The following is a 26,219-nucleotide window of genomic DNA, read 5'->3' as shown; positions in this document are numbered from 1 at the left end:
CCAACCCTCTCTCCTGGCACAGACTACTGGAGAGCAAGCCAAATGCACCACTGGTTTTTCACAATATGTTAACTTCATCACCAAATTTGTTAGTGATTCCAAATTCATTTACCATATTCTGAGTAAACATTGGAATCTTCTACAATTAGATCCAGATCTGGTAAATTATATTACAGAGAAACCAAAGATAATATTTTCAAGAGCGCCGACTCTCAGAAACCTACTTTGTCCCTCTATTCTGAAATCTGGTTCCAACAGACAGGAAAACTGGCTTACCCAGAATATCCGACCCAGTGGCTTCCACAAGTGTGGGACCTGTAATTTTTGCCAGTTTGCCTTGTCTCCGACCAAAGTATTCTCTTGTCATGGGAATTTCAGAGTTAATATCATGGACTTCATTAATTGCCGCTCCAAATATATTATATATGGAATAATATGTGTATGCAAGATGTATATTGGCAGTACCATCCGGGAGCTAAGAATAAGGATTGGGGAACACCTAGCCAACCTGAATAGCCGGCAAGAATTACCAGGCACGAACGCATTCAAGTGGCTAATGATGACGTATGAGACAACACGAGAAACCTAGGCAAAGACTTTTAACAGCACACCAAGCCACCATGCAATGACTTCGTGTATCTATCAGAAAGCTTATGACTCGATAACATGAATTAATGTATGGAAGTCTTCTAGTGAACTCACGGTTAATCTACTTCTCCACACAGACTATATGGGAGACCACATTATGTGTTATATATATCAGTAATATTTTTTCTAACGCCTTGAGGACGGCCCAGAGAGGGCTGAAACGCATGTTGGAGTGGCGTTTTTTCAGTTGATTAAAACTCATGGAACTTTAAGAACAATTTTGCTGTCAGCTATTTAATGGTTTAAGTGAAACTTGTGTGTTCATATACTTACCTTGACATATCCTATTCAAATAAACGCTGGTTGGGAGCGCATATAGTGAGGCACCCCACATTTGCAGTATAATGTGAATACGTTTACATACCTATAATTTTGGTATTGTTGCCTTAGTGTTTATAATAAATAACCATATTTTTCATAAAACTACACTGTGTAGGGGTATTCATAATTATAGGTGTACACTGAGATCTTTTTACTTACCTACAACCCTTCTCCTTCCTAGACCATGCCTGGCTGCTCGTCTGTTGCTACCAAACCTTTTGGGTAGTTCAGGCCAAACCTAAGAGTTGGAGCCCTCTACTCCTAAGAGTGAGTCTTCTATAGTCCTGCAACAGTTGGACTTTAGTAAAACTCCCTAACAGTGGCGAGGGCGCGAGTGCACGCTCAGCTCATGTGGCGAGGTTCAGAAGAAAGGTAGGCCTTGGAGTAATGGGGATTACCTAATGTAACCATGACGTTACGAATCTTGAGTGTGTTTGTGTAGTGCATGTCTGTGTAGTCTTGGAAACGTTGAGCACTAGCCCAGACATGCACAATATGTATTCGTCAAACACCTGAAGAATAATTTATGGGATTATGAATGTACATGGAGCCCATAAAGAGTAAAAGTCTAAAACACTATTGCTTCCAAAAGCAGTTGATCAGAAAAGTAGAACTGTTTTTTTGGGTGGGGGGTATAGGTGGGGACCCAATAAATGATTCATTTATCTGAACGCCTGGGCAAAGTGTTGTTGCTGCATTGGTTGTTTGCTTTAGTGGCCCAGGCCATGCATTAGATATTTAGTTTGGGCAATTAGGTTGGGCTAGACTAAGACTATTGCATTGGAGTACAGATGGGGAGAATTGGCATATGAAGAGGGACACAAAACGTGTAAGTGGTGTTTAGTTATTTGGCAACCCATTGCCATCCTAAGCCCTTTGGTCATTCCAACCCAGTTCCTGCCCTTCCACGCCCAAACCGCCACCTCATGGGAACTCTTTAATCATGCTTTAATCAAATCTTACCATCAAACATTGCACTTAAAAGTACCTGCCAGTGTTTGTTCAAAGCAGTCTTCTGAGAGTTAATGACTGGAGTTGTACACCCAATAGCGGTGTAATAAAATATCTTAACTTGGTCTGCCTTTAGCCACTCAATTTATAAGCACTCTGCTTATCCTTCATTAAGGTCCTGTTAAAACAAGCATTGACAAAGCCACATTTTTGGCTTCTGTATAAGCATTCGGCATTTGCCAGGCAATTCTATTGGAAGCCCAGCTAGTCGCACTATTTTGCACCTGTTACCATCAGTGGGCGCTTAATACCACTACGGCTGTGCCTGGCAAGTGCCTCTCCCAAGCCTACATATAAGCCCAAGCTGTTGGCATTGCCAATGCTTGTTTTGTAATTCAATTGCAGTTAACTCTCCTCAACGTGCAGGACTGTACTATTTGTTTTTTCCCTTTTGGGGAATGTGGCGACCTGTGATTGGAAGCACATGTCTACTTGGAAACCCCAGATGATGAAACTTCTTTGCAAACCACCCTTCACAGTTTTCTACTCGCAAGTTGTTGGACAACTCAAAGAATGCAGGTCGACCAGTCAACCTGTCTCGCTGGCTTGGGTCAGTGCAGGTATACCCTTGAGGTTCTTAGACGATATATGCAGAATTCGCTTCCTTGGTTTGGACACAAAGGTTTGTGTCGTTTCTATTTTTTATTTTATTTTGATGTGCATGTCTTTTAGGAAGGCTTTATCGGGATTGGAAAAATAAGGGTCTAGAGTCAAGTAATGTGCTTTTGTTAAACCAGTCAGATGTGTACTTGTCTGAGCGAGCCTTGGCGTTATCAAATTGGTCCGCTGTGGTGAGTGCTTGCACTTTCACTTTCATGGCAGATTCACATGGTATTGAGTTAAAGCGTCTACAGCAGCATGGAGTGATGTTTAATGTGTTAGACTGGCTGTGTATAGTTGGGTGTAAATGAGTCCACCGTTTACTATTTTCTGTTTGTATACTGGAACGATTTTGTAGGACTTGGGCAATGATTGAAAATGATGGTGGAGCTTGCACAAAGTTGGAACGAGTTAAATGCAGTTATCATTAGTATGTTTTTTAAAATATATATATATATATATATATATATATATATATATATATATATATGATTCTGTAGTGACAATTTTAAAGGTGTAGGGTTTTTCTGGTTGCAATAAATAAAAAACCTATCTGAACCTCACTGGGTTAATGAGTCTGCTGCACATGTTTGTGTAATTTACAGGTCACATGTAACAATGACTAATCCTCTTCACTATCGAGAATTTAGATGCCATTACATACACAGAGGCCAATAGTATGCATTATCTTCTTTAGTTACTAATCTACCAGCAAAGGAAATCACTTTATAAACATCTTTTTGTTTTTTGTGTAACATTAACAGCTTTGAAAGAGCAGCCTGAAATGGAGGCTCCATAATAGTTTGGGCAATTACCCCTCAATCAGCAAATGTCCTAGCACATGAAAGCCCAAGTAATGTCCCTCTTCCCTTTCTTTAGAGCTCAGAAAGCAGCTCTTGTAAGGCATCTCCTCCGAGCAGGGCATGAAAAGGGCAACAATCTAACGCCCATCTAGTAGCCCAATAAGAGTTCCTCAAACTCTTTGCCATATCGTCAGCGATTGTTAAAGTAATGAAGAAGAAAACAAGCACGTGGGGCGGGAAGTACAAGCGAAACTACAACTCTTATTCCCCCTGCAGGTCTGGCTAGTTTGAACGGCGTTGCCTCACTTCTAACCTCACCCACCCACTGCCCAGCATGCTCCTTGCTGTACTGGGATGCCACTGGTTACTGGGCCTATGCAGTCATGTGCGACAAGTGCACGCCTAATTCCATAGCTCTCTGCATTTCCCTGAGGATAGTCTTCTCCCCCAGTGTGTCAAGGGATGCCCAGAAAAGTAGTCGTGGCATTTTTTGAGCCATGAGTTTTGGGTTAGACAAATGCATCTCCCCTGCGGCGTACTTTGGGAGTCGACTACCGTTTCAGAGACATTTGTAGTGCAGTTTGGGAATGAGGTTCTTGGAACTCCCAGTTCCCTGTTTGAGTTGGTCTTCAATACTGTGCGAAGCCCTGCAGGAGCTGCCTCCAATTTACTGCCTTTGTTACCTCTAGACTGCTCCGCTCCACAAATGTCTTGCTGCCACAGTGGACGGGTGACCGGGGGAACAGCACTCTGTGCCCTGCCAGAAAAAGCAACCGCTTGGTCGCTATGCTACATAGTTTCCTATCTCATCTGTACATGCCAATTAGCAACCGTGTTGTTGCATGGTCTTGCTCCAATCGGAGGCAGCCACGTCCTTCACTGACATAGGTGAGAAAGGGGGACGAGCAACACTATTTTTGCTCAGGGGGAGAGGGGGTCAGCATAAAAAAGTTTGAATACCACTGTCCTAGCATACCATCTGCTGTAACTCACTGAGCCGTCCTCAGCCGTTGTTGTGATTTGTATTTTCCCGCCTATACAGTGGTGCAAGCGCTGACGCACCTACGGCACCATCATTTGTTTACAAAATCTTCAGCAGGGCTCCCGGAAATGTTCTTCCCTAATTGTCAAAGCAATATCCTTATGGCAATTAAGGAAACGTCATAGGAGCGCACAAGTGGGGCAAGTCATTCGTATTAATTGCAGAGGTGCAAACATGCCTGCGCTTCCTTTATTTTTTTTAGTTTAGAAAATACCAGTAAGGTGAGCATTGGCGCACAAACCGTCAATTTTTCATTTACAGTTTATTAAATCTTGTCCCAGATACGGTAATGTAATATAGCATTTGTATAGTGCCTATTGCCATTGGTATGGCCTCAATGCACTGCAGGTGCATGCCCTAGGGGGGACTAAAGTCCGTGGTATGCGTGTGTGCATTTTAGCCTATAGAAAGGCAGGTAGGGGTGGCCAAATCCCTGCAAGCGACCCATGTCGAGCTGGCTTGTGGATGGATGGCATGCTGTGAGGTTGTCGGGAGAGTATATAAGTCCAGGAGCTGTGCCCGAATCCACCCCAAGAAGGAAGCATATGAAGGGGCTCGGAGACATAGCCATGGAACAGCTCCACCTCCTGCAATCATTACTTTTAGTATATGCATTTCTTGAAATAAACAAGAAATGTAATGCACATTTGGACTCAAAATGTGCACGCTCCACTCTCCGTTGACAAATGATAATTGACTCTTGGCGAGTGAGAAATTGTTTGCTGTGTGAATGTGGACAGTGCAGGGAGCAAGCGACTTTTCATAGCTGGCTTCTAGCTTGCAACATGAAACTTTGACCCCATGATAAAACTTACTAACCATATATAAGGTTTTTCTGTTGCTAACATACCTATCATTCCTTACTCTCAAGAAGTTTGCCAAACTGCTTACCAATCTTATTTCTGCATTATTCAGCATGAGGATTTGCTCCAGAATCAAATGGCTCAGTTGTATGTGAAAATGTAGCTTCCAAAACCATTGATGGTGATTTTAATTTATGTTCTTCGATTGTCTGCATCTCTTCCCTGTTTTCGTTTGTTCTTGTTTTTAAATCTGCATGCTCTTCCACCCCTTTTCCCCTTTATGACCCTTCCTCTCCATCCTCCACTAACCCGCAGCCATTTTTAGTGTGTTTTTCTCTGCATTCGCTCTTTTTGTCCCATACCTCCCCAGAAAAACGATTGTAAAATAGTGGATTTTGGACCCACATATGTTATGTTTTCTGTTGTTCAATTCTAACATTTTTGGTACTGTTGGACTACAATTTTCTTTTGTCTGTTTTCTTAAACCACTTTTAATTGGCTACTAATTGGCCCCAATTTTTCTAGCACGTTCCCATTTCTTTAATTTTTTTCCTTTGTCCATTTCACATATTTCCTTGAGCAATCATTTTCTCTTTACTGGTGATAGAAATGCCGGGCTCTACCCTATATCTTCTCCAGTGGTTTGTACATTTTCTTTCGAAGCCTTACGCTACTGCTATCACTTTTTTTTTTTAAAGCTATATTAAATTCGTGGATTTGCAGGTTTATAGCACGTGATTTAAGACTCCTATTGCTACTTTTGGTTAGGTAGTGTAGTGGACTTAAATATTTCACAATGCCGAGTGCTGCACGCTGAACTGGAATGTCCTAACCTAAAGCCTTAGCTATACTGCAAAGACTCTCTGCTATTGACCACCATGTCACTTCCTTGTTTCCGCCATTCTTTGCAGGCATTTGAAACATGTCTGAGAACTCGAGCGACAGTGAATCATCCTGTGGTTGGACTATACTTAATAATGAGGTAAGTGTTCCGTAAGAGGTATAACACCGTTGTGCAGCTGTAACAGTGAATATACCATTTGCATGATACATTGCATTGTATGAAAAGGTTGCTTCTGTGTCTCTTCTCTCACCATGTGGAATTTCATTGTGCCATTTTAAAGCTGGGTAGATTATTCTACTGTCCAGGGCCAATTCTGCAGGAAAACTGGTTGGTAGCAAAATCTATCATTTTCTTGTTTGACATTTTGGGATTTTCTTTTTATTTTTTTTATTTGTGTTACTTTAAGCAGGGGTCTGCCACCTTTTGGCTCTCCAGATGTTTTGGTCTGCAACTTCGATCACCCCTACCCAGCATAGTCAATGTTGAGGGATAATGGGAGTCATGACACTACCTTTACAGATGTTAGCGCATGTACAACTATTAACTGTATACCTAATGGTAATGCCTGCCTGCCCAATTGTGATGGACCCAATGCATATGCCATGACCAATGCTAATGCCCAATTGCCTACTGCATGCATGCCCATTAACAATGACTGCCTATTGTGATTACTTGTATGCCCGATTCCAATGCCTGCATGCCTTTTATGATTACCGGTCCTCCCACTACTAATGCCTACTTGCCCAATGCCAGTGTCTTAACCAATGCTAGCGCCTATATGACTATTACCTGTATGCCTAATGTCAGTGTCTGTCTGCCCAATTGTGATGGACGCAATGCCATGACCTATGCTAATGCCCAATCGCCTACTGCATGTATCCCTATTGACAATGCCCGTTTGCCTACTGCGAACACCTGTCCTCTCACTACCTATGCCTGTCCGCCTAACGCCAATGCCTGGACCAATGTTAGCACCTGTACACCGACTGCCTGCTTGCCCAATGCGAATACCTGCCCTCCCACTGCCAACCCCTGTGTGCCCCCGACTATCGCAGATACCTTGCCCTCCCACCCCAAATACAACCACCTACAGTAGAGAACCAGATGCCACCCAGAGTTCATCTCTCAAGCTAGCTCTTATCTATGCCCAATCCCTGCCTGCCCACGTGCTCGACATCCACAACCTCCTAACAGCCAATAACCTTGATGCGTTCGCAATCACAGAAACATGACTCAACATTGCGGCAGGGACAGCTCTCGCTCTCTCCCTTGCCACACCACCAGGATACACTCCCCTCAGGAATGACCGATTGAACACCAAAGGTGGTGGAGTCGGCGTTATTGGTAAAGACCACCTAAGCATTAGTCAAGCAAACACCTCTCTGAACAACAACTGTGACATCCTATCCCTAAAAATGCCCATATCCCCTTCCAACATGATGACTACCCACCTAGTCTACCGCCCTCCCGGCCCCATCATCCCATTTAAAGAAGACATCCTTCAAATCCTACAAGGGAAGACAAAACCATTCTCACAAATACTCCTCCTGGGGGACCTGAACTTGGGCCTTAATGATTCGACTGACTTACTATCCACTTCACTGGCCAATTCATTATCCACCATTGGCTTTAGTCACTGTATCCATAGCCCCACACACAACAAAGGGTGATCCTTAAACTGGATAGCCGACTGAAACAGCCACATCTCGATCACATCAAATACCCCATGCCCATGGTCGGACCACCATATTATCCTGTTAACCATTCCCCTCGGTCGCCAAACCAAAATACCCATCAACATGATGCCCCCCTCCCTAGCCTGCAGTGCCCGTAAGTTAACTAAAGAAAATCTACTGCCTTTTCTGGATGCCCTCAACCCAGACATCTCAGACCGCCTTGACACAAACCATCTTGTGGACCTATACACTAAAACACTAGCAAATGCTCTCAAATTGATTGCCCCACTAGCTCCAAAAAAAGACAAATCACTAGGGCACACAAGTTCCTGGTACACCCAGGACCTCGCAGAACCTAGAGCAAAAAAGACAATGCAAAATCTCCTGGAGAAACCTGCCTTCCGACACACTCGAAAAAGAGTTCATAAACCTGTCCAAACAACACAAAAACGCAATCATCCAAGCCAAAATCAATAAGTTCAACTCCAGAATCGCCAACGCGACCTCCAATACCAGAGAATTATTTTCCATCCTCAGGGAACTTGAAGCCCCGGTCACCCCTCCATCCTCGCTTACTGAAGACAGCGCCTGGTGCGACAGCATCCAGAGTGCCATGCTCAACAAAATTTGCTTACTCCATAAACAAATCGACAAACAAGCCACCGTGAACCATACCAAACAAACCACCATGATTGATACTGTCGCGGCCTCTGAGAACCTCCACTCCGCCCGCTGAACAACCCACCATTATTTAGATTCAACACAATCTCCGCCCAAGAAACCCTGCACATAGCTCTCAAAATGCAAAGGAGACATATGCCCAGCCCCCCTGAAGACTAAACTGAAACTCTGGCGCCGTTTATCATGGCAGTTATAAACTCATCCTTCACCACAAGCGTGGTACCTGCTAGCCTCAAAGAAGCGGGAGTCTTACCGCTCCTAAAAAAAAAAAAATTAAAAAAAAAAAAAAAAAACAACCCTTGACCCAATATCTCCCACTAACTATTGCCCCATCACGACCATCCCCTTCCTGCTAATAATACTCGACAGAGCAGCCTATGTCCAAATACAGCAGCACTTTGAAGCAAACAGATACTTGGAGTCCGCCAATCTGGATCCCGCCCAGGGTTTGGAACCAAATCTGCCCTCCTTGACTTCAGATAGATGACATCAGGGACAAGGGTAAACTCGCCCTCTTGCTCCTACTAGACCTGTCTGCAACTTTCGACCTAGTCGACCACAGCATAATCTGCCGACACCTCACCCAAGCAGCATCCTTCTCACCAGAAGCAACATCATGAATCGCCACCTTCCTAGAAGGTAGAAGAATGAAAGTAAAGCCTTCTCAGAGAATCCAAGTGCGACACCCTCACCAATCAACTGCAGGGTCCCTCAAGGCTCCTTTGTCTCCCCTATCCTCTATAACATCTTCACAAAGCCTCTCTTCGACCTCCTAGACTTCCTCAATATCGCATACACAAACTATGCAGACGACACACAAATCCTCCTACCTCTCTCTGGCACATATTCAGAAGACGTTGCCACGCTAAACTCAACCTTTGCCGTCATTCAAGTATGGATGGCCTCCCATGGCCTTTGACTGAACGATGACCAAACGGAGCTGCTCATCATAGGGCACACAACAGCACTAAATAAACTGAACCCTGAATACTCGACCTTTGTCATCAACGGCATCCCAATCCCAGTCACGCCTTCTGTCAAAACCCTTAGTCGATCTGAATGCTTCACTAACACTAACCAGACAAGTCAACACCATCGCCTCATCAGCTGCATACTCCACCAAACTCTTAAATGCCTCAAGACACTTCCTATCGCCAGACAGCTGCCTGTTGATGGCTTGTGCCCTGGTGGGCTCAAGGTTAGACTACTGCAATGCTCTATTTGCCGGCACACCAGCCCATAAAAAAAAATCTGCAAACCAACCAAAATAATGCCCTACACCTCCCCAGAACTGAACACACATCAACTGCCCGCAAGGCGGTATATTGTCTCCCCATCCGGGAAAGAATACTCTTCAAGACCTAACCATCACACATAGAGGCATTTCCAAGTCGGCACCGCCCTATCTTTCCCAAAGTTTTTCCAAATCGCACTGAACCAGGCCCGTTGGAACACCAATAGACGCAAAGACTAGTTCAACCGACATTTTACTGTGCCAAAGCAGGTGGCTTAAGTTTCCCAGTCATGCAGCAAAGCAATGGCACTCGCTCCCACTCAAACTCGGATCAGAAGACTCCTAATGGGCTTTCCGCAATGCCCTCAAAACATGGCTCTTCAAATAACCCTGCTTGATTCATGCATCCGACCGCATCCTGACTTATGCAGCCTCATAAATGTGCTCCTATGACTGTAACGTATTTACTTTCTATGGCTGTATGGAACACTGTCACTATGTTTACTACCTATTGTGCCTAAGGATCTCTATTAACCGGTTCACCTCAGCGCCCTGATGAAAAATAAATAAATAAATACATCTGGAGAGCCACAGGTTGCAGACCCTTGCTTTAAAGTATGTGGTTCTGGGACTAAATGTAATGACCGTAAAGTGTGAAGATTATACTGACATTTAAGGTATTGTAACATCCTTGCACGGGTTTCACACTATCCAAAATGCCTTATTTGAATTTGCCAGCATCGCCCACCACATGGACGAGGAGCAAAGTACTTGAGGGACCTATAAAGCAAAGTCGCTGACACTTTAACCATGCATTTGTTCAAAAAGCTAGTTTTTCTAGTTCGCGGTATGAAATGAGAACCCAGCATTGTGCGTCGGGCAGTGGAGTAACTTTGCTGAAAAAGTTGGGGGGCGGGGGGGACATGACATCTGAAGAAAGGGTGCCCCAGCCAAATGAATGGGGACAAAATGGTGTGCGCCATGAAAGTTGGGGATGGGGGGGTGCAAACGCCACTGCCCAAACTGTTTCCAGGCCCATTACTCTAGGCCAGGAAAATGATAATATTGGGAAACGTCAGTGCTGCTATAGTAGGAGAGGTGGAGTGAAAGGTGACAGCCCAAAATACTAAAAGGGAATGTACAGTTATTATTTCGTTTTCATGACAAAGAAAACAAATGGTAGGTAACCTCTGTGGCCTGTGCATTATGACTGCTTCAGAACTTGGTAATTGTCTGTGCGCTTTGCTAGCGCTCCTCTGAGTGGCACCTAGAGGAAAACTGGGATGTGCACATGATAGAGGGAAGATAGTATATTACAAAAAGAAGTAATGAGCGGAGAAACGCTGTGAAGGAATGAGCTGCCTGTGGAATGATGGAGGCCACAGAGAAAGCAGGAGATGAAGAGAATGAGCGAGAAAGTGGGAGATAGGGGAGAAAGAGGAAAGATACCCAGCATCTCGACTGTCTGCTTAGTTTATCTGTGATGGAGGCTGTGTAAGGTCTGGAAGAGGAACCATCTAAGCAAGGCCCACAGCATAAATAGGTGGGGAAAGAAACCTGTTCATCAGATTGGTATGATTTGACCACAGCATAATTGTTTGCGGTGGAATTGACCGTAGTCAATTTCGCCACAAACTCCCACCCCTCCAAAACATTCCCACCCTCCCCCACTTACCTTTCAGTGACTGCCTTCATTCTGACCTTGCGGTGTCACTTCTGTGTGTTCCCCCAGTTCTGATGTCCCAGAAGCTGGGGACATCCCGCAACCCCTGTTCCCATTACAGGGAGCGGGGGACACCCCAGCAACCCCTGTTCCCCCTTGTTCACTATAATGGAACTGTATGGCCTAGTTGACCGAATTTTTGGCTGTACAATCATTTTGTACAGCCTAAATTTGCTCAACTAGGCTTACGGGTAAATATTTTCGGTCAAATTGGCCAAACCCTGTTAATTTAAGGGCCCAACACCAGCAAAAGATTCTGACACCTATCCTTTGTCCAGACGATACAAGGCACTAGGGGTGGTAGTCCCATGTATTCCTGAAGTCCGGGTGGACCAATTCGGCATCCTGACAAGCCCAGGCAAGAAAGATTCTACAAGGTGCTAACCACTAAGTGTGGAGCGCTCAAAATCTCAGAGTCTGAGGGTTTGTGTTGCTGTACTAGGAGGCAGACTTATTCACACGGAGAGATAAGGAATGATGGCCTCTGCTGTAAAAGGCTTCTTCATTTACACTTCTTGGAACACAGAGTAATTGGAAATAAGCCAGAATTGAAATAATATTAATGGTTGATTTTGTTTAGAAACGGAGCATGGGTGCAGAACTTTTACCTTTCCGTACTCGTTGTCCTTTGCATATATCATTGAGCTTCATGCTGTGGGCTTATTCACATCCAATCGCCTGTGTTTTTCCTGTTGTGTCCAGTGAAGGAACTGAACCGAGGCCTTGCCTTTGCCTTATGTGAAGGATGTGACTGATGAAGGCGAGCGTCCCCCAGATAGCACGATCCTGCCCACAATGAGAGACAATAATGGACTCTCCCGGGATGGGAATAAGGCCAGGACAAAGTGCGGGTGAGCTCAAATGGGAGTTTATCGATCAGAATAGGGCATGCAAAGAACTCTGCAAACTCCGAGAGCGCTCTGTCTGACAGTAGCAAAGACAGGCGTATCTATTTACAAAAAGCGTCATAAGAACCTACATGCTATAGGGGGCACAAGTTTGTGGGGATTGGGTGGCGATGACTAACTATAGGTGCCGCTGTGATGTGGTTCGCCGTGGTTGGTGGACGTCACTGGTTACTCTCATGGGTTGGGCTGGGCCGGGCAGGTCAGCTGGGCTCATCCGGGCGGTGGTGTTGTGCCAACCGCGACCAGTGTCAGTGATGAACATCTTTCCTGACTTTCTGCCCTAAGGCCACGCACACCGCAGTCATTCAACATTGCAATATTATCTTCCCCGGTAAATCTTCCAATAGGTTATTCTACAGGTTAATGCAACACAGGAGGAATGCACCTAGAGTGGGGTCTTTAAAGGGCACCTTTGGATCTGTGTTTTAAGGCCGGGGTTGACTGCTGGGTTGTAAATAATTCAGGTGGCAGGCCGTGGCCTTGGGTGCTGCGGGGGAATGTGAATGTTTGAAGCGGCTCCAGCCGAATTGGGGGAGGTGGAGCAGAGCCGCACAGGCCTCTGCTTTTCCGTCTGGCAGGCTTCACTGGGAGGAAGGGGGAATGGCCTTGCATGTGCTCACAAAGGTATTTTCCTCGTGTGTTGCAGATTTAGGTGGAAGAGACATAAACATTCACATAATGTACAATACTCATTGAGTCTTTTCAAAGCTCACGTTTTTGACATTGTTAGTGCCTTTCATATGGCCAGTTCGAACACGTTACTTATACGCTAAGTATTTAACAACCACAACATTTTGTTACATGTCTATACATGTGCGGTAAGTGAGGTAGTAGTAAGGTTGGTGGAGCGCGCAGGAACAACCCGCCAATAAGACTGACGGCAGTGACACATGGTGAGCTTGGACATACATATGGTGCATTTTCATGCACTCCTTACGTGAGTGCATGAAAATTGGGTTGCATTGGTCTTCCCTTGCACTTGTAGCAGCATTAGTTCAATTATGGCATGGGACCTTGGGGTGCAGTCTTCTTGGTGAACCACAAAACATAAAAAAAAACCCTGGGACACTTTTACTATTTGCGCATAGCTACAGGGATGTGGGTGCTTCATTCCAAATATCATATAAGCACACATTCCACTATCTTCATGGAGGTTACAGGTTTTTAGTCAGAGAGGTCGTGGAGAGAAAAGTTTCATCACAGGTGGTTTGCTCATTAGTATTTTGGGACTCTGCTTTTGTCAGGGGACCATTTTACAGTTCTTTTCCACCCCGGCCCTGCTGGCCGGGTCATACTGGAAACAGCGATACACTGCGGAAGGTGAAATGTTACAGTGTTGGCATCTTACACTAGCTCATGTCCGTCTATTCGTGGGAACGGGCTCTCAGCGGATCTGCCAGAGAGCTGCGGCCACAGGGATAATTGAAACTCTCCAAGGGTGGGGGCCGCGCTGCGGTGCACAGGGCTCAAACCATCTTTATTTCACAAAATGGTTCCCAGGGCCTAGCTAAATTCAGCAGGTTTGGTCAATGTCTTCAGCCAGTGGCCCACCCACCACCTGGGCCCTGGTGGCAGGGGGGAACCCCTGACGAGCCATGGACTTCACCGGGGGGAGAGGATGCAGGGGAGGGGGGTCTCTTGGACCAATCCTCCCCTACACTGACCAAAGGTTTGAATGTCTTCAAAGATAGAAGGAATCTGTGGAAAGTCAAAGGTCTTGAGAATCAGAGCCGCATACCTCATCATAGCCTCATCATAGCATGCATGCTCCGAATGTACTATGACGGTATTAACCTCTGGACTCACTTAGGATTGGGCAGTACAGCATTCTCTGCAATGGGTACAGCTGCTATGGGGCGCACTCGATGGGTGGAGAGAAAGTTGGACAAGTTGAGCTCTCACAAGAGGCCCGAGTTGTTAAGCTAGTGCTGTGCGGTTGCAGTTCCAAGTGCCTAGATCATTGACCAGTCCATTCATCTCCACGCGTTCATTTTTGATGGTGGATGTTGTTAAATATGTGTTGGTGTTGTGAAATGTGTTGTGAAACCCTTCCAGTGATAACACGATCGTTGGGGAATGTGTTTCAAATGACGCAGCAACCTTGGATCTTTGATTTTCGAACGTTCGTTTAAAAAGTGTAGCTAGCTATAAAGGGAAATTTGTGAAAAGAAAGTAGGTGAAAAGATTCGAAATAAGATGGACTCTGAACTAAGTCCAGCAGGAACTAGGTTGTGGGGCAGGCGGATTTGTTTGAAGACACGCAGTGAACTCCTTGCGCATATACATCCAAATTGCCTGTAATGCAATGGCCTTTTCCGGAAGTTTGATCATTAATATCCCTGGGGAGACGCCTTCTCCTCCTTGGATCTATGCCTGATGACACTTTCTGTGCAATTTAAAAACCTGGCTCTTTTGCTTACTCCTCTTTTGCTGCTTAGTTCCCCATCTTGACTGGCGCCTTGAGGCTTTGTTGTAGTAAGATTGTGCCAAAATATAAATTGGGTATGCCACACATTTCTCTGCCTGATCTAAGTAACAGGTGTTCAATGTTGTTTGTCTTGAAACTTATGTCGGACATCTTTCCCAGTTTTTTTTTATTTTTTTATTTTTTACATCACGTAACTCGTGTAACTATCAGGTTGTCGGTGCTCTCACTTCTACCATATGTTACTTCGCCAGCATTTCAACCTCCTGCCCAACTTCTGACCTGTGCGAATCAATACCTAGTGATAATGCCAAGTGGGGACTGTGGGACAGGCCTTGACTGGCCGGTTACAACCTGGGCCCTAGTTATAGCCTTGTCCGGTGCCGTTACTGGCTGGTGAAGCCCTCCAATTGGCGAGTATTGCTATTAGCACCCTGAAGCAAACTCGCAGAGTGCTAATAGCAACTGAAAAAAAGAAACCCTGCATACTACTCGTGCCGCGGCCCGTGGAGATGCGAAGCAGTGACTTGTTGCCTTCCTCCCTCCCTGCCTGTCTTCCTCTTCCATTTCCCTGGCAGATGCAGCTGCTCTGGAAGCTAAAGGGAGTGGCGCGGAGGCAGCGGGCACAGTGAAGAGGACATGAGATTGGAGGTGGGCTGCGGGCGGCTCGCAGCCGCATGGCGGAACCCGGACTTGGATTGTGTAGCAAGCTGATTGGCTGTCGCTCCCACCGAAAAATAGAATTTATTTTTTAAAAATGGGTTACATACCAACTTGAATTCTACGAGCTTAACTGTTTCAAAATTCCATCTGCACGATTACATTTAGTGTTAAGGCATCTGACATTGAGGTGTGGGGGGTTAGTGAAAAGTGTATGTAGGTGCTCCAGTTACAGATTAAGTAGCTGCCTTACACTCTTGTTGGCTGTTTGATTCTGAATATTCAGCAGAAATGTTACCACTTGACGGGTAGATCAGTGCTTGGTGCTTTCACCACTATCCTTTGGCATTTATGATTTCAGGTCTGGTAGACCTGAACACAGGATTTGGTGACTTTATTTCTATTAATTGTGGCTCTAAAATAGGGTCCGGTTTTAAAAGTAGGTCGTTTTTACAATGGCTGAGAGTACTGACACGCATGGGTAAGGTATTGAGAGAGTAGGGGAAGGTATTGAGAGAGCAGAGGGGGAGATATTGAGTGACTGGGGGTTTAGGTATTGAGAGAGCAGGTTACAGGTATTGAGAGAGCGGGGCACATTGAGAGTGCGGGGGAAGGGATTGGAGTGCAGGGGGAGGTGTGAGGTATTGAGGCAGCAGTTGTAAAGGTATTGAGAGAGCTGAGCGTAGTGTCAGGGGGAAGGTGTTGAGAGGGGAAGGGTGAAGGTATTGAGGGAGCAAGTGGAGGAAGGTATTGAGCGAGCAGGGGGCCATTGAGTGAGCAGGAGGGATACTGAGCGAGCACAGCGGGGGAAGGTATTGAATGAGCAGGGGGTATTGAGCGAGCAGGGGCGCGGGCATTGAGTGAGTGAGGGGAAGTTAATTTAAGACCAGGGGAAAAGAAGGTTGGAGAGCAGTTCAGAACAGCAGTGCAGGCTGAGACACTTGAAACTGCTGCTGCAATTTTGCATATAGAGGAGCCAGTTTAGAAAGGGGGTGTAGTCCAGGGCTGCATGGAGGGTGGAGTAGCACACCGGGAGCATGTCTTGCCAAAATACACATTCATTTTAGTTTGAATGTTGAGTCCAGAAGATGGCATTATATAAATACTGACCAAATATACATAAAGAGGAAAAGGCCCAAATATAGTTATATATTGACATCGTCATTTTTTCAGTGTTATGAAGTGTTATATTGAATAGGATTGGTAGGACATACTAATATTGAGATTATTAACATGGACTGTCTATTAGAAGTGTTGTTTGTACTTAACTGCTGGAGCAAACAGAATAACATGGCCTTGAAACAGAGCCCTGGTTGATTTTTCACACACGTGAAGCTTAAAAATAGCTAACCTTGTTTGCAAATGCATTTTGGCCTTTTTCCACATCTGGTTAATATTTTCTTCCCCTGCTTCAACTTGAACGTGAAGGGACAGTTATTGAAGGAGGCAATGTACAGGGTGCATTAAGAAAAGGACCCATGTTCATCTAATGTCCCCTGTGTCCTTATCAGGGCTCCGATATAGAGACGTTGACTCCAGAACAGGAACCAAGTGGTGATCTTGAGAGTGATGATACTGCTCCTTTAGTTCAGGTGGTAGAAGAAGACCAAGACCAGCCTCTGGAGGAAACGGGTAAGATTACAAAAAGCCCAAACCTGCCCGCAAAAGTTTTGTTTGTCATTCAAAAAGCTGGTGGTAGCAGACTGTTTCCATCATGTGCATACAATGTGTCTATTTTAGCGCCCTTTGTTTCTCTGATTGATCCTTTATCACATGTGGAGGCCCTACTTCGCGCGAGGCAGACAATTTCAAGGCCTCTTTTGCCCATGGGTGGTGGTTCAGATTGAGCTATGCATATTTAGCATATGCAGGGCATATTCCTCTAAACGGTACCTGCGGCGTAGACACTGGGGCTACTGCACACTTTGTCCAAGTATTATATTAGTAACACTGTCTCCAGAGAACAATGCTTAGTTCGTCCATGCCATCCCAAGAAATCCCTGGCTCTCAACTAAACGGTGGTGGCTACTGACGCAGACTTATGTTCTGTATAGTTCATTAAAAAGGCAAGAGAGTGGGCATTTAGCAGTACTCTAGGGACTTCTTTATTTTTAGTCCTTGCGCCCCAAACCTCCACCGGACGATCCGCCTGCCTCACCCTTCAATCTTGGCCTGCTTGCTATTATGCTAGCAAGAGAGAAAAGGGACCAAGAGGGGCATAAGGGCGCGCGGTCCTAGATATAGGTATGGTGTACCTGTCTGCTAAGCCTTTCCTTTTGGCTGTCTGAATATATGGATGCATAGCGTAGTAGCATGGTTTAGAAACCTACACATGAGACTGAATGGATATATTAAATAAGTTGAGCAAGTATTCCATGGAAAGAAACATATTAGTGACATCTGACTTGCAGTTTCTTTACACATCTGTTAAGTAGAAAACATAATTTTTACCTGGTGCAGTAATAGTCTATACTATTTGCCTGCTTTTCTGAGTTTCGTGCTGTATTTTTCTTTTCAATAGGCTTAGTCTAAGGTTCATCTGAGAGAGTGACTGTGGTTTCATTGTGATCTGCCTTAAGATTTCTAAGGCGGGTGTACTTCGAAGATACCAATAATGTTTCAGAGAGGTTACACACTCTTTGTGAGTGATGTGACTAGGCTGGTGCCATCTGTTTGTTTGTGTAATACGGTTTCTACCTCATGGAAACTATTTTCTTTGTTTGGGATCCTTTTTGACTCCCTACTATCCCATATGTATATATCTTTGTGTGTGTGGGAGGCAAGAGAAGTGGCCACATTGGGTCACAAGTTGCCCGTAGCCAGCCTGAATCCAGTTCTGCATGGTATATGCAGATGCCTGTCGGGGAGTCTGTGTGCAACCCCTTCCTGGGTGTACCTGGAAGGATGGTCCGGCAATGGCTCATCAACTGTTTGAATGCTATGCGATTGGGTGCCCTGCGGGGTGGAATGCTCTTATTGCTTTTAAATGTGGTTAGGGAGGGTAAGGCAGGGTTGCATATTGGCTCCGTTTTTTCTTTTCTTATATATGAAATGTTTACCTGACGAAATACAGAACTTGCCTATGATGCCGGAATTGGAGGAAAGGACGTTGGGATTCTACTTTATGTGGATGTCATGATTTTGTATCAAAAATCCTGGCTGGAATCAATGAGGTAATGAAGGTTATGGTAATGTTTATTTATAAAGCGCCTGTACACAGGAAGTGTTTCCAAGCTCTCAAGGAGTGAGGGAACATGGGGGGGAAAAACAGTCGCTCAGAGCCCTTGAATTTCTGAGACGATAAAGGTCTACACAGCTAGAGTAAGTGAGTATGATACATTTAACAAATTAGATATAGACAATATGCCTGACAGATTCTGCATTTTTTTTTTACAAGTGCACATTAAGGGGTGAAGACAAGGGAGAACAGACAGACTATCTTCAGGCAAAGCTGCATTCAGATCATGCATGTGCGAGCCGGGCAAGGGAGGGGCAGGGTCCAAGTGCACCCAGTCGGTTGAGATTGGGGTAAGTGCAGAGAGAGAAGCTCTCCCGGTTTTAGTACAAGTGCAGTGAAGGGGGGGGGGTGTGGTGCAGCGGCCTGAGGCAAGTGCTGAGAGGACTAGCGGGGGTGCCAGGGACCTGTGAAACTCTGAGGTACACCAGGCAGCCAGTCAGCAAGCTATATGGAAGAGGAGGGAAGGAGGGAGGGATGGAGCAGAGAGTTAGGTTAGCAGGGTAAGTAGAGAGAGAGAGAGGAGAAGGAGGAGGAGGAGGAGGAGGAGGAGAAGAGGAAGGTCTTGATGGGTTTCCGGAACTTAAGAAGATCAGGCTCAAGACGGAGTGTGGCAGGGAGGCTATTCCAAAGGGAGGCACCTGCTGAGAATAAGGATCTCCCTCAAAATCTCTGCTTGGAGAACCGGCTCACTTGCAGAAGGTTGGAGGTAGATGAGCGGAGGGCTCGAGAGGGACAGTATTTAGGTAGGCAGCGTTGTCGGTAAGTAGGTCTCAGGCCCCAGAAAGCCTTGTGGACAATGCAGAGGGTCTTGAATTTGATCCCTGCCACCAATGGGAGCCAGTGAAGGGATTTCAGTGACGGAGAGATGCAGTCCCATGGCTTGAGGCCAAGGATAACCCTTACGGTTCTGTTCTGGATGAGTTGCACAGGGTGCAAGGCAGAAGCAGGGAGGTTGAGGAAGAGGCTGTTGCAATAGTCCGGCCTAGACGGAACCAGAGCTCTGGAGACCGTGAGACGCTGGAAGAAAGTGAGAAAAGTCATAATGCCTCTAAGGAGGTGTAGTTGATAGTTAGATTTTTTTGAGATGTCAGAAATGTGAGAGGAAAAGGAGAGAATGGAGTTGAAGATGACCCCAAGGTTTTTGGCCTCACAGGTGGGGGTGGGCGCAGGGCCAAGGGAGGCCAGCCAGTGTGAGTGGGAATGCAGGAGCAGGGGTCCTAATGCGGACGATCTCAGTTTTACTGGCATTGAGGCAGAGGTGGTTCGAAGCACACCATTCATGACTGAATAGCGGACAGTCTGCTATGAGTGGAGGAGGAAGCGGCTGAGGGGAGCCTGAAGGATAGTTGAGTGTCGTCCGCATGACACTGGAAATTAGAGGTGAAAGTGGCAATCACACGTGCCAAGGTAGCCATGTAGATGTTGAAGAACCAGGGGGATAGGTTAGACCCCTGGGGAACGCTGCATGTTGAGAGAGTGATGGTCGAGACAAAGTCTCCAAGTTCTACCTGGGATGGATGGTCGGAGAGAAAAGAGGTTAACCAGGCAGGAGCCTGACCCGTGATTCCCAGCGTGTAACGAAGACGTGAGATCAGGATGTTGTGGTTAACCATGTCAAAAGTGGAGGAGAGGTCAAGGACAATGAGGACAGAGGGAGTGTTGGTGTCAAGATTTGAGAGCAGGTCTTCACGGGTGTTCAGAAGAGCGTTTTCTGTGCCTCTGGATGCTCTAAAGCCAGACTGATGGTCGTGGAAACAACCGATTGATTCAGTGTGGAGGTTCAGCTGAGACATAGCCAACTTCTCCAGGAGTTTGCCCAGGAAAGGAGTGATAGAGATCGGGCAATAGTTTGCCGGAATAGAAGAAACGCTAGGTTCTTGAAAGATGTAGTGATGAATGGGCTCTAGTGCTTAATACAGAAGACTGCCTCAAATGGCACATCACAAGCTGATGAGAAAAATCTAGCCATTTAGTTTGAAGGATGTTGATATCAAATGAGTCAATGAACTTGGTTATTTAGGCCTGGGTTTATCAGATAATGCGTCTTAGTCAAACCAGGTCGAGAGGAGTAGTTGCGTCTTGAAACAGTGAGCAGGCACAAGGTATATAGGGCACAGCCATCGTCAGCAGCATTATATTGGGCTGCATTGCGGGGGCACGCAAGAATAGGTGCTATCGAAGCAGGAGAAAAGAGCTTTTTAAAAAAGTATTCTTAAAGGTCCCCCTACAATCCCTGTCTTAGAAATGGTCTTGCAGCCGGTACAATATACTTCCTGGTTAAAAACGGTTTTGTTTTGGATGCAAGCTAAAACTGGTGAAGATTTAAACTTCCACAAATATGTTTTATGTTCGCTCCTCAATCAGTCGGAGGGTTATGAATGGATATGGATTGCTTAAGTAAAATCAATTTGATCTGATCTTAACTTGCTGCAAGAGTGGAATGAGAATTGTAACTATTCAGTGACCTTACATCTCAAAATTGGGGACCTTTTTGAAGATTGGGCTTTGAAACATGTAAACGGGTCAATGACCATAATCCTTTGTTGTAAGACTTTTTTTTCGGGGGTATGAGCAATTTCTGAAATGGATTACATGTCCCAGCAAACAAGCCTTATGTGTAAACGTTCAGTTTGATGTGCTGTCACACTTGCCAGTGTAGAGTAACTGGCAGGTGTTAAGATCAGATAGATGCACAATATGCACTTTATCTATGACCTTTCATCTATGTGTTGATGCCGCCATGCAAAATGTGGCTGGCTCCATGTATTTAATCTAATGTATTTGTAACTTTAAGCACTTGTTGTACTATGCTTTGTAACCATTAAGTGAAAGCGCCTTGGTACCTCAGGGTTGTGGGCGCTATACAAGAATAATAAATAAATCTAGAGAATCAATTACCCACCTTCTCCGTCATTTTCCCCTCTACAGTCATTTTGGTGTTCTGAATGAGAATGGAAGCCCTTGCTTTTTAAGTGTGCAATATCGATGGTGTGGTCATTGCTACTGCAAAGTTTTGCCATTGGCCTGCCATCTTCGTATGGATGCATACATTTAACTGCATAAGTTGATTTGAATGTATATTTGGCTGTTCTGTTTTTTGCACATTGAAATGTTATTTTTATGTGTGTATTCTGTTTTTAAATGTGTGGATGTAATGCTTTATGGCTATACATTTGTATCTAAATAAAGCTAATTGAATAAACATGTACTGAAGCTTTGGTGAATACATTTAAATGCTGCGTTTCCTTTTCCCCCGAATATGCTAATTTGAACAGCTCAATGCGACATAGATGGCGCACCACCAGCTTCAGAACGCACCCATTTGTCCATGGAAGAAGTAAATGATGTAACTCGGGTAAATTGAAGTTATTGCACAAACTGTTTGGCGACTACTTTCATCTCGAATGTTCCTAATTTAAAAATCCTTATTGGTTTATTGGAACCTGCAACATGGCACTTTATTTGGTCGCCACCTTTGCCAGAAATGCCCTTAGTGTGTCCTTTAAACACCATGCTTGCTTTTTGATTATTCCTCTGGACTGGTTCACATTGAATGTAATCTTTTTTGTTTTTCAGTGTTGATTTTAAAGGCATATAATTTCCACACATTTTCTTTCATGAACAGCACTTGCTATCGCACTTTTGGCAATAGCACTTGCTCTGGATTTAGGAACAGCGTCCGTTTGCAGCGTCTCGCTCTCTATTTCAGCTGTTGTTTCTAGTCTGCCTGGGCTCGTTTCTCGCACAGCAGGCCTTTTTTCACCTGCTTCTGTAGCATGTTTTGAGTGGAATTCCTGTCTGCCTTGTCCTGTTTCCACTCATATCGGTTGACTGCATTGAAATGAAGATATCTTGCTGGCCAGCCATGTAGGCAAATTGAAGTTTAACCAGCTATTTGGGAACCCCTTCTTTTTCTGGGGTCAATGGGCCCAACATGGTGCCATATCTCAAGTAGTCTTACATATGGGCGCTCTTGCACGTGCTTCCATTCATCTGGTTAATTACTCTATGAAGAGGTTCATGCGTGTTGTCCCACTGTTCATGTTCAACGTTTGTTTTAAGATGAATATTTTTCTTTTGTAGTTTGGATGTTATGAGAGTGCACGCTTCACCTCTGTTGAAAAAGATGCCTTTGAACTTTTTGTCATTTGCTAGTAACTGCTCATTACTTGCCTCTTAAAATATATATATGCTTGCCTTTGAAAGAAGTGCTGGAATTGCACATTTCTCCTGCTGGAGTTCGTTGAGGTCTGGTAGTGTCGGACTGTTTGACTTCCTATCGGGTTCGGGCGCATTCGGTGTGGTTGACTAAAAGCTCATTGGCATTTTCTGTTTCGTTAGCCTGAGGATGACCGATCACCCGATGACACCGTTTGCGTTGCCACCACAAGTGACGATTCGGATATTGCTACACTGGAGGTGCCCAAGGCGGAGGACATCGGGGCGCAAGACCATGCTGTGGCTGTAGATGAGGATGCAGAGGATGCGGAGGATTTAAACCTGGGCTCTTCCTGGAGCAGTCAGTATACATTCAGCCAACCAGAGACTGGTAAGGGCACTTTTTTATTTTATAAAAGGTAGTTAGAGCTGTTGGGGGCATCAGTAGAACGCGTAATTGTGTTGCCAAGCACTTCTCACTAGATTAGCTGGTTTGTTGTGAAGCACATGGTTTACATGCAGTGAGATTGTAATTGGTCAGCGCTTACGTTTACAGTCGTAAAGATTGCTTTGTCATGCAGCTTCTGCCAGCCTATGTTCTTGACACTGGAATGCTTAGAAAGATGTAAACATTAGTGTGGGTTGCTCAGTTGCCAGCTAGTACTTCATATGGATCCTGACTATAGCATACTCTTTGCACTCCTCTTTCCTATAGCTGTTATCAGTGCAGCAAGCATCCCATAGACGCATGGCAAGAGCCCAACTCATGTCGATGCCTGGATCAGATTGTTCCGGTCCCTACTAGTAGTGTTCAGAGGCATCAATTACCCAAATAAGTGTCCATGCAAGGAGAGCAAGGTGGCATGCTTTGGGGTAGGAAGGGACGGACCTACACAGGATAGAGTTGGAGGATATGGCAGGGCCCTGCAGCACAGCTTGGGGTGGGTGCCTGCGGCTCTTGTGTGCTTGGGAGGATATAATGTAGGTTTTGGCAAGCAGACAAAGCCTGCCTCCTGCACCGTACCTGTGTAATGGAGTAAGTGATATTCAATTCAGCTGAACACAAAGTTTTTCTTTACATTGAATCTTGTATCTGGAATGATATGCCACAGGAGAACGTTTCTTCATTTGGCTGCTGCTTGTTTTCACCCAGTTGCTGCTTCTCGTTCAGACTGCCATGCCAACTTGATCTCTGCAAAGGCGAAGCATAGGGCGATTAACTCCTCCTATTGATTTGGCCCTTATGAGAGCTCGCAGTACTGAGGTGATATTGCACGAGGTGGACGGCTGCCGCTGTCGGTTACGGCTCGCCACCCAACCTTGTGTAATAGTGCCATTAGCACCCGTGTAGTTACCTATGCAGGTGTTGAGTTTTTTTTGTTTTTTTTAAAGAACCGTAACTTTATACCGTGGCCTGACTCATGCAGTCTTATCAGCCAGGAAGTCCATTTTCAATTTTGATGACTCATCAACATTGAAGAGGTACTGCCTGGACGACAGTGCTGCGTGGTGCCCAGCTGCGGGATAAAGCTACCTTTCGTTTTTTCATAAAAAAATAAAAAAGACACCATTAGCACTCGAGTAGGGAGCTAAAACGGGTGCTAAGGGGGAGCAGGGAAGCGAAGCACAGCTGACACCGATCAAAATAGTTGGCATGCGTTCTCATTGGTTGATGGCACGTCCCAGGGGGCTTATGATGCTCGTAGCTCCTCTGTTCAAACCCAATTTGCTTTTCTGCCACATGACACCCTCATTCCCACCAAAGATCGAGACTAGCTCTGAGCTCCCGCATAATGTACCTCTCGCTGCTGACGACTTCCATATTTCCAATTCATTTTTTCCTGTCATTATAAATGTTTCCAGTCACGAGATCGAATAAATGAGAGACGTAATCCTTGCAGACTAAGTATTGATGTTATGGAGGTCACCAGCACCTTTTCAACACCTGTGTCACCAGTATTCCATGCCCGCTTATCCTATCCCTCTTCGTTTCTCATACATCCCCAACATGCTCTGGAATGCCAAAGATTAGGGAGGGAAGTGTTAGATCGGCTAGATAAGATTCTGTGTATAACGTTCCCGAGGTGCCCTTCTAGTCTTATTCTGTGACCGATCAGGCTGGATTGATAGTACTCTTCTGGTGGCAACAAAGAATATCTTAAGGGTATGCAAGATGAGGAGAAAGCCCTTACCTGATAACTGGGCGACAGGTTTGCAAACCATTTCCAGATAGGAGGACAGAAAATCAGGAGGGAATAGATCTGGGCTCTTGGGGACAGTTTAATGACTTATATGGTGGAGTGCGGGTTATGAGCAAATGGTGAGAAGGGATGTTGCTCGTTGATGTATGTTATTGGTGTGTAGTGTAGATTGACAGCTTTATGTTCGTGGTATGTTTGTTAGTGTTTATGTTGTATCTTTTTGTATGGTCTGTCTGTTCGGTTATATAAATAGAACCAATCTATTGTATATGGTGGTGTTGGGGTACATTATTTGCAATGTATATAGTTGATTGTATAAAATCTTAATGGGACGGTATTTTGTTTATCTTTCAAGCCTTCATATACATGAACTAAATGTTTGTTATTCTCATGTTATTTAAAATCGAAATAAAGTGTGGGGGGGGCGTTTTCCAAAAAAACAATTTTTCATGCTTCTAAATATGCCTGCTTGAAGTATCCAATGTTTGGTGAATGTTTTCATTGCCATGGCTTGTGTTTTGTGCTTTGACTCTAGGGATTAGTTTTGTGCAAAACTATCATGCACCCAGGGCTGCCTGCTGCTCGGGGGTTGGCGTCATTCGCAGATCATTTTGGGGTGCTTTGCGATACTGTTGGGAAGGGAATCAAGCATTCTCTGACTGAAGCAGTATATTTTCCCTTCTTTTTAATTCTGCATCTATTTTATTTCCTTTTTGTTTTTGATTCAACGAAGATCTGTTGGAGCACTTTTGGCAGATTCCAGAGAGTGTAAGGGAATGGGGTGATCAGCTGACAAAGCATGTGTCTGTCAGCCCTGCTTTCCAAGGTGGTGTGACTGAATAGGATAGGCTTGTGTTCTGCCTAGTCCCCCGCTTGGCAGGGTCTACCTTCTACATGTCGGTCTTCGCGCATGCTTTGATGGTGCATGTGCATTGCCTGTATTTTTTGTGTGACTATTTTGTATTGCCGGGCCTGGGAACGGATTTGTTTTTATTAGTGTATGGTAAGACGTGGTTCAATAAATCTGTTTCAAAGAATGTCTTGCACATAATGGGCATTGTGCGAAGAGCGGATCACTTTGGCAGTGAGGAGGGACTTCCTAGGGTCTCTTTGTTAGAAATTGTTTGCAGGTCAGACCGCATATTCCGCCTGCAGGAAGCCCTTACTTTTTTTTACGCTAAATTGTAGGCACCATCCCTTGACCGGAAATGCTGTCTTAACCTTCAACTCGGCCTCCTGCATT

General features: G+C 45.1%; 2 protein-coding genes across 4 annotated transcripts in view; one reads left to right on the top strand and one right to left on the bottom strand.

Moving 5' to 3' along the window:
- The window catches only part of PIGB (phosphatidylinositol glycan anchor biosynthesis class B), a 706,437-nt gene that overhangs the window by 182,472 nt on the left and 497,746 nt on the right, over positions 1 to 26,219 (bottom strand). The gene's annotated exons all lie outside the window — the stretch shown is intronic.
- The window catches only part of CCPG1 (cell cycle progression 1), a 212,922-nt gene that overhangs the window by 53,323 nt on the left and 133,380 nt on the right, over positions 1 to 26,219 (top strand). The window contains exons 2-5 of one of the 3 annotated variants that reach the window (XM_069624858.1): positions 6,140 to 6,210; positions 16,891 to 17,011; positions 21,893 to 21,972; positions 22,959 to 23,166. In XM_069624858.1, the coding sequence (XP_069480959.1) occupies positions 6,151 to 6,210; positions 16,891 to 17,011; positions 21,893 to 21,972; positions 22,959 to 23,166 (469 nt within the window). In that variant the 5' untranslated portion in view covers positions 6,140 to 6,150. The remainder of the gene's footprint in view (positions 1 to 6,139; positions 6,211 to 16,890; positions 17,012 to 21,892; positions 21,973 to 22,958; positions 23,167 to 26,219) is intronic. The other 2 variants (XM_069624860.1, XM_069624859.1) reach the window with 2 other exon arrangements.

Source organism: Ambystoma mexicanum, chromosome 11, assembly GCF_040938575.1.
Source record: "Ambystoma mexicanum isolate Mex_15411 chromosome 11, UKY_AmexF1_1, whole genome shotgun sequence".
Taxonomy (NCBI): domain Eukaryota; kingdom Metazoa; phylum Chordata; class Amphibia; order Caudata; family Ambystomatidae; genus Ambystoma; species Ambystoma mexicanum.
This window is presented reverse-complemented; position numbering and strand designations above follow the sequence as displayed.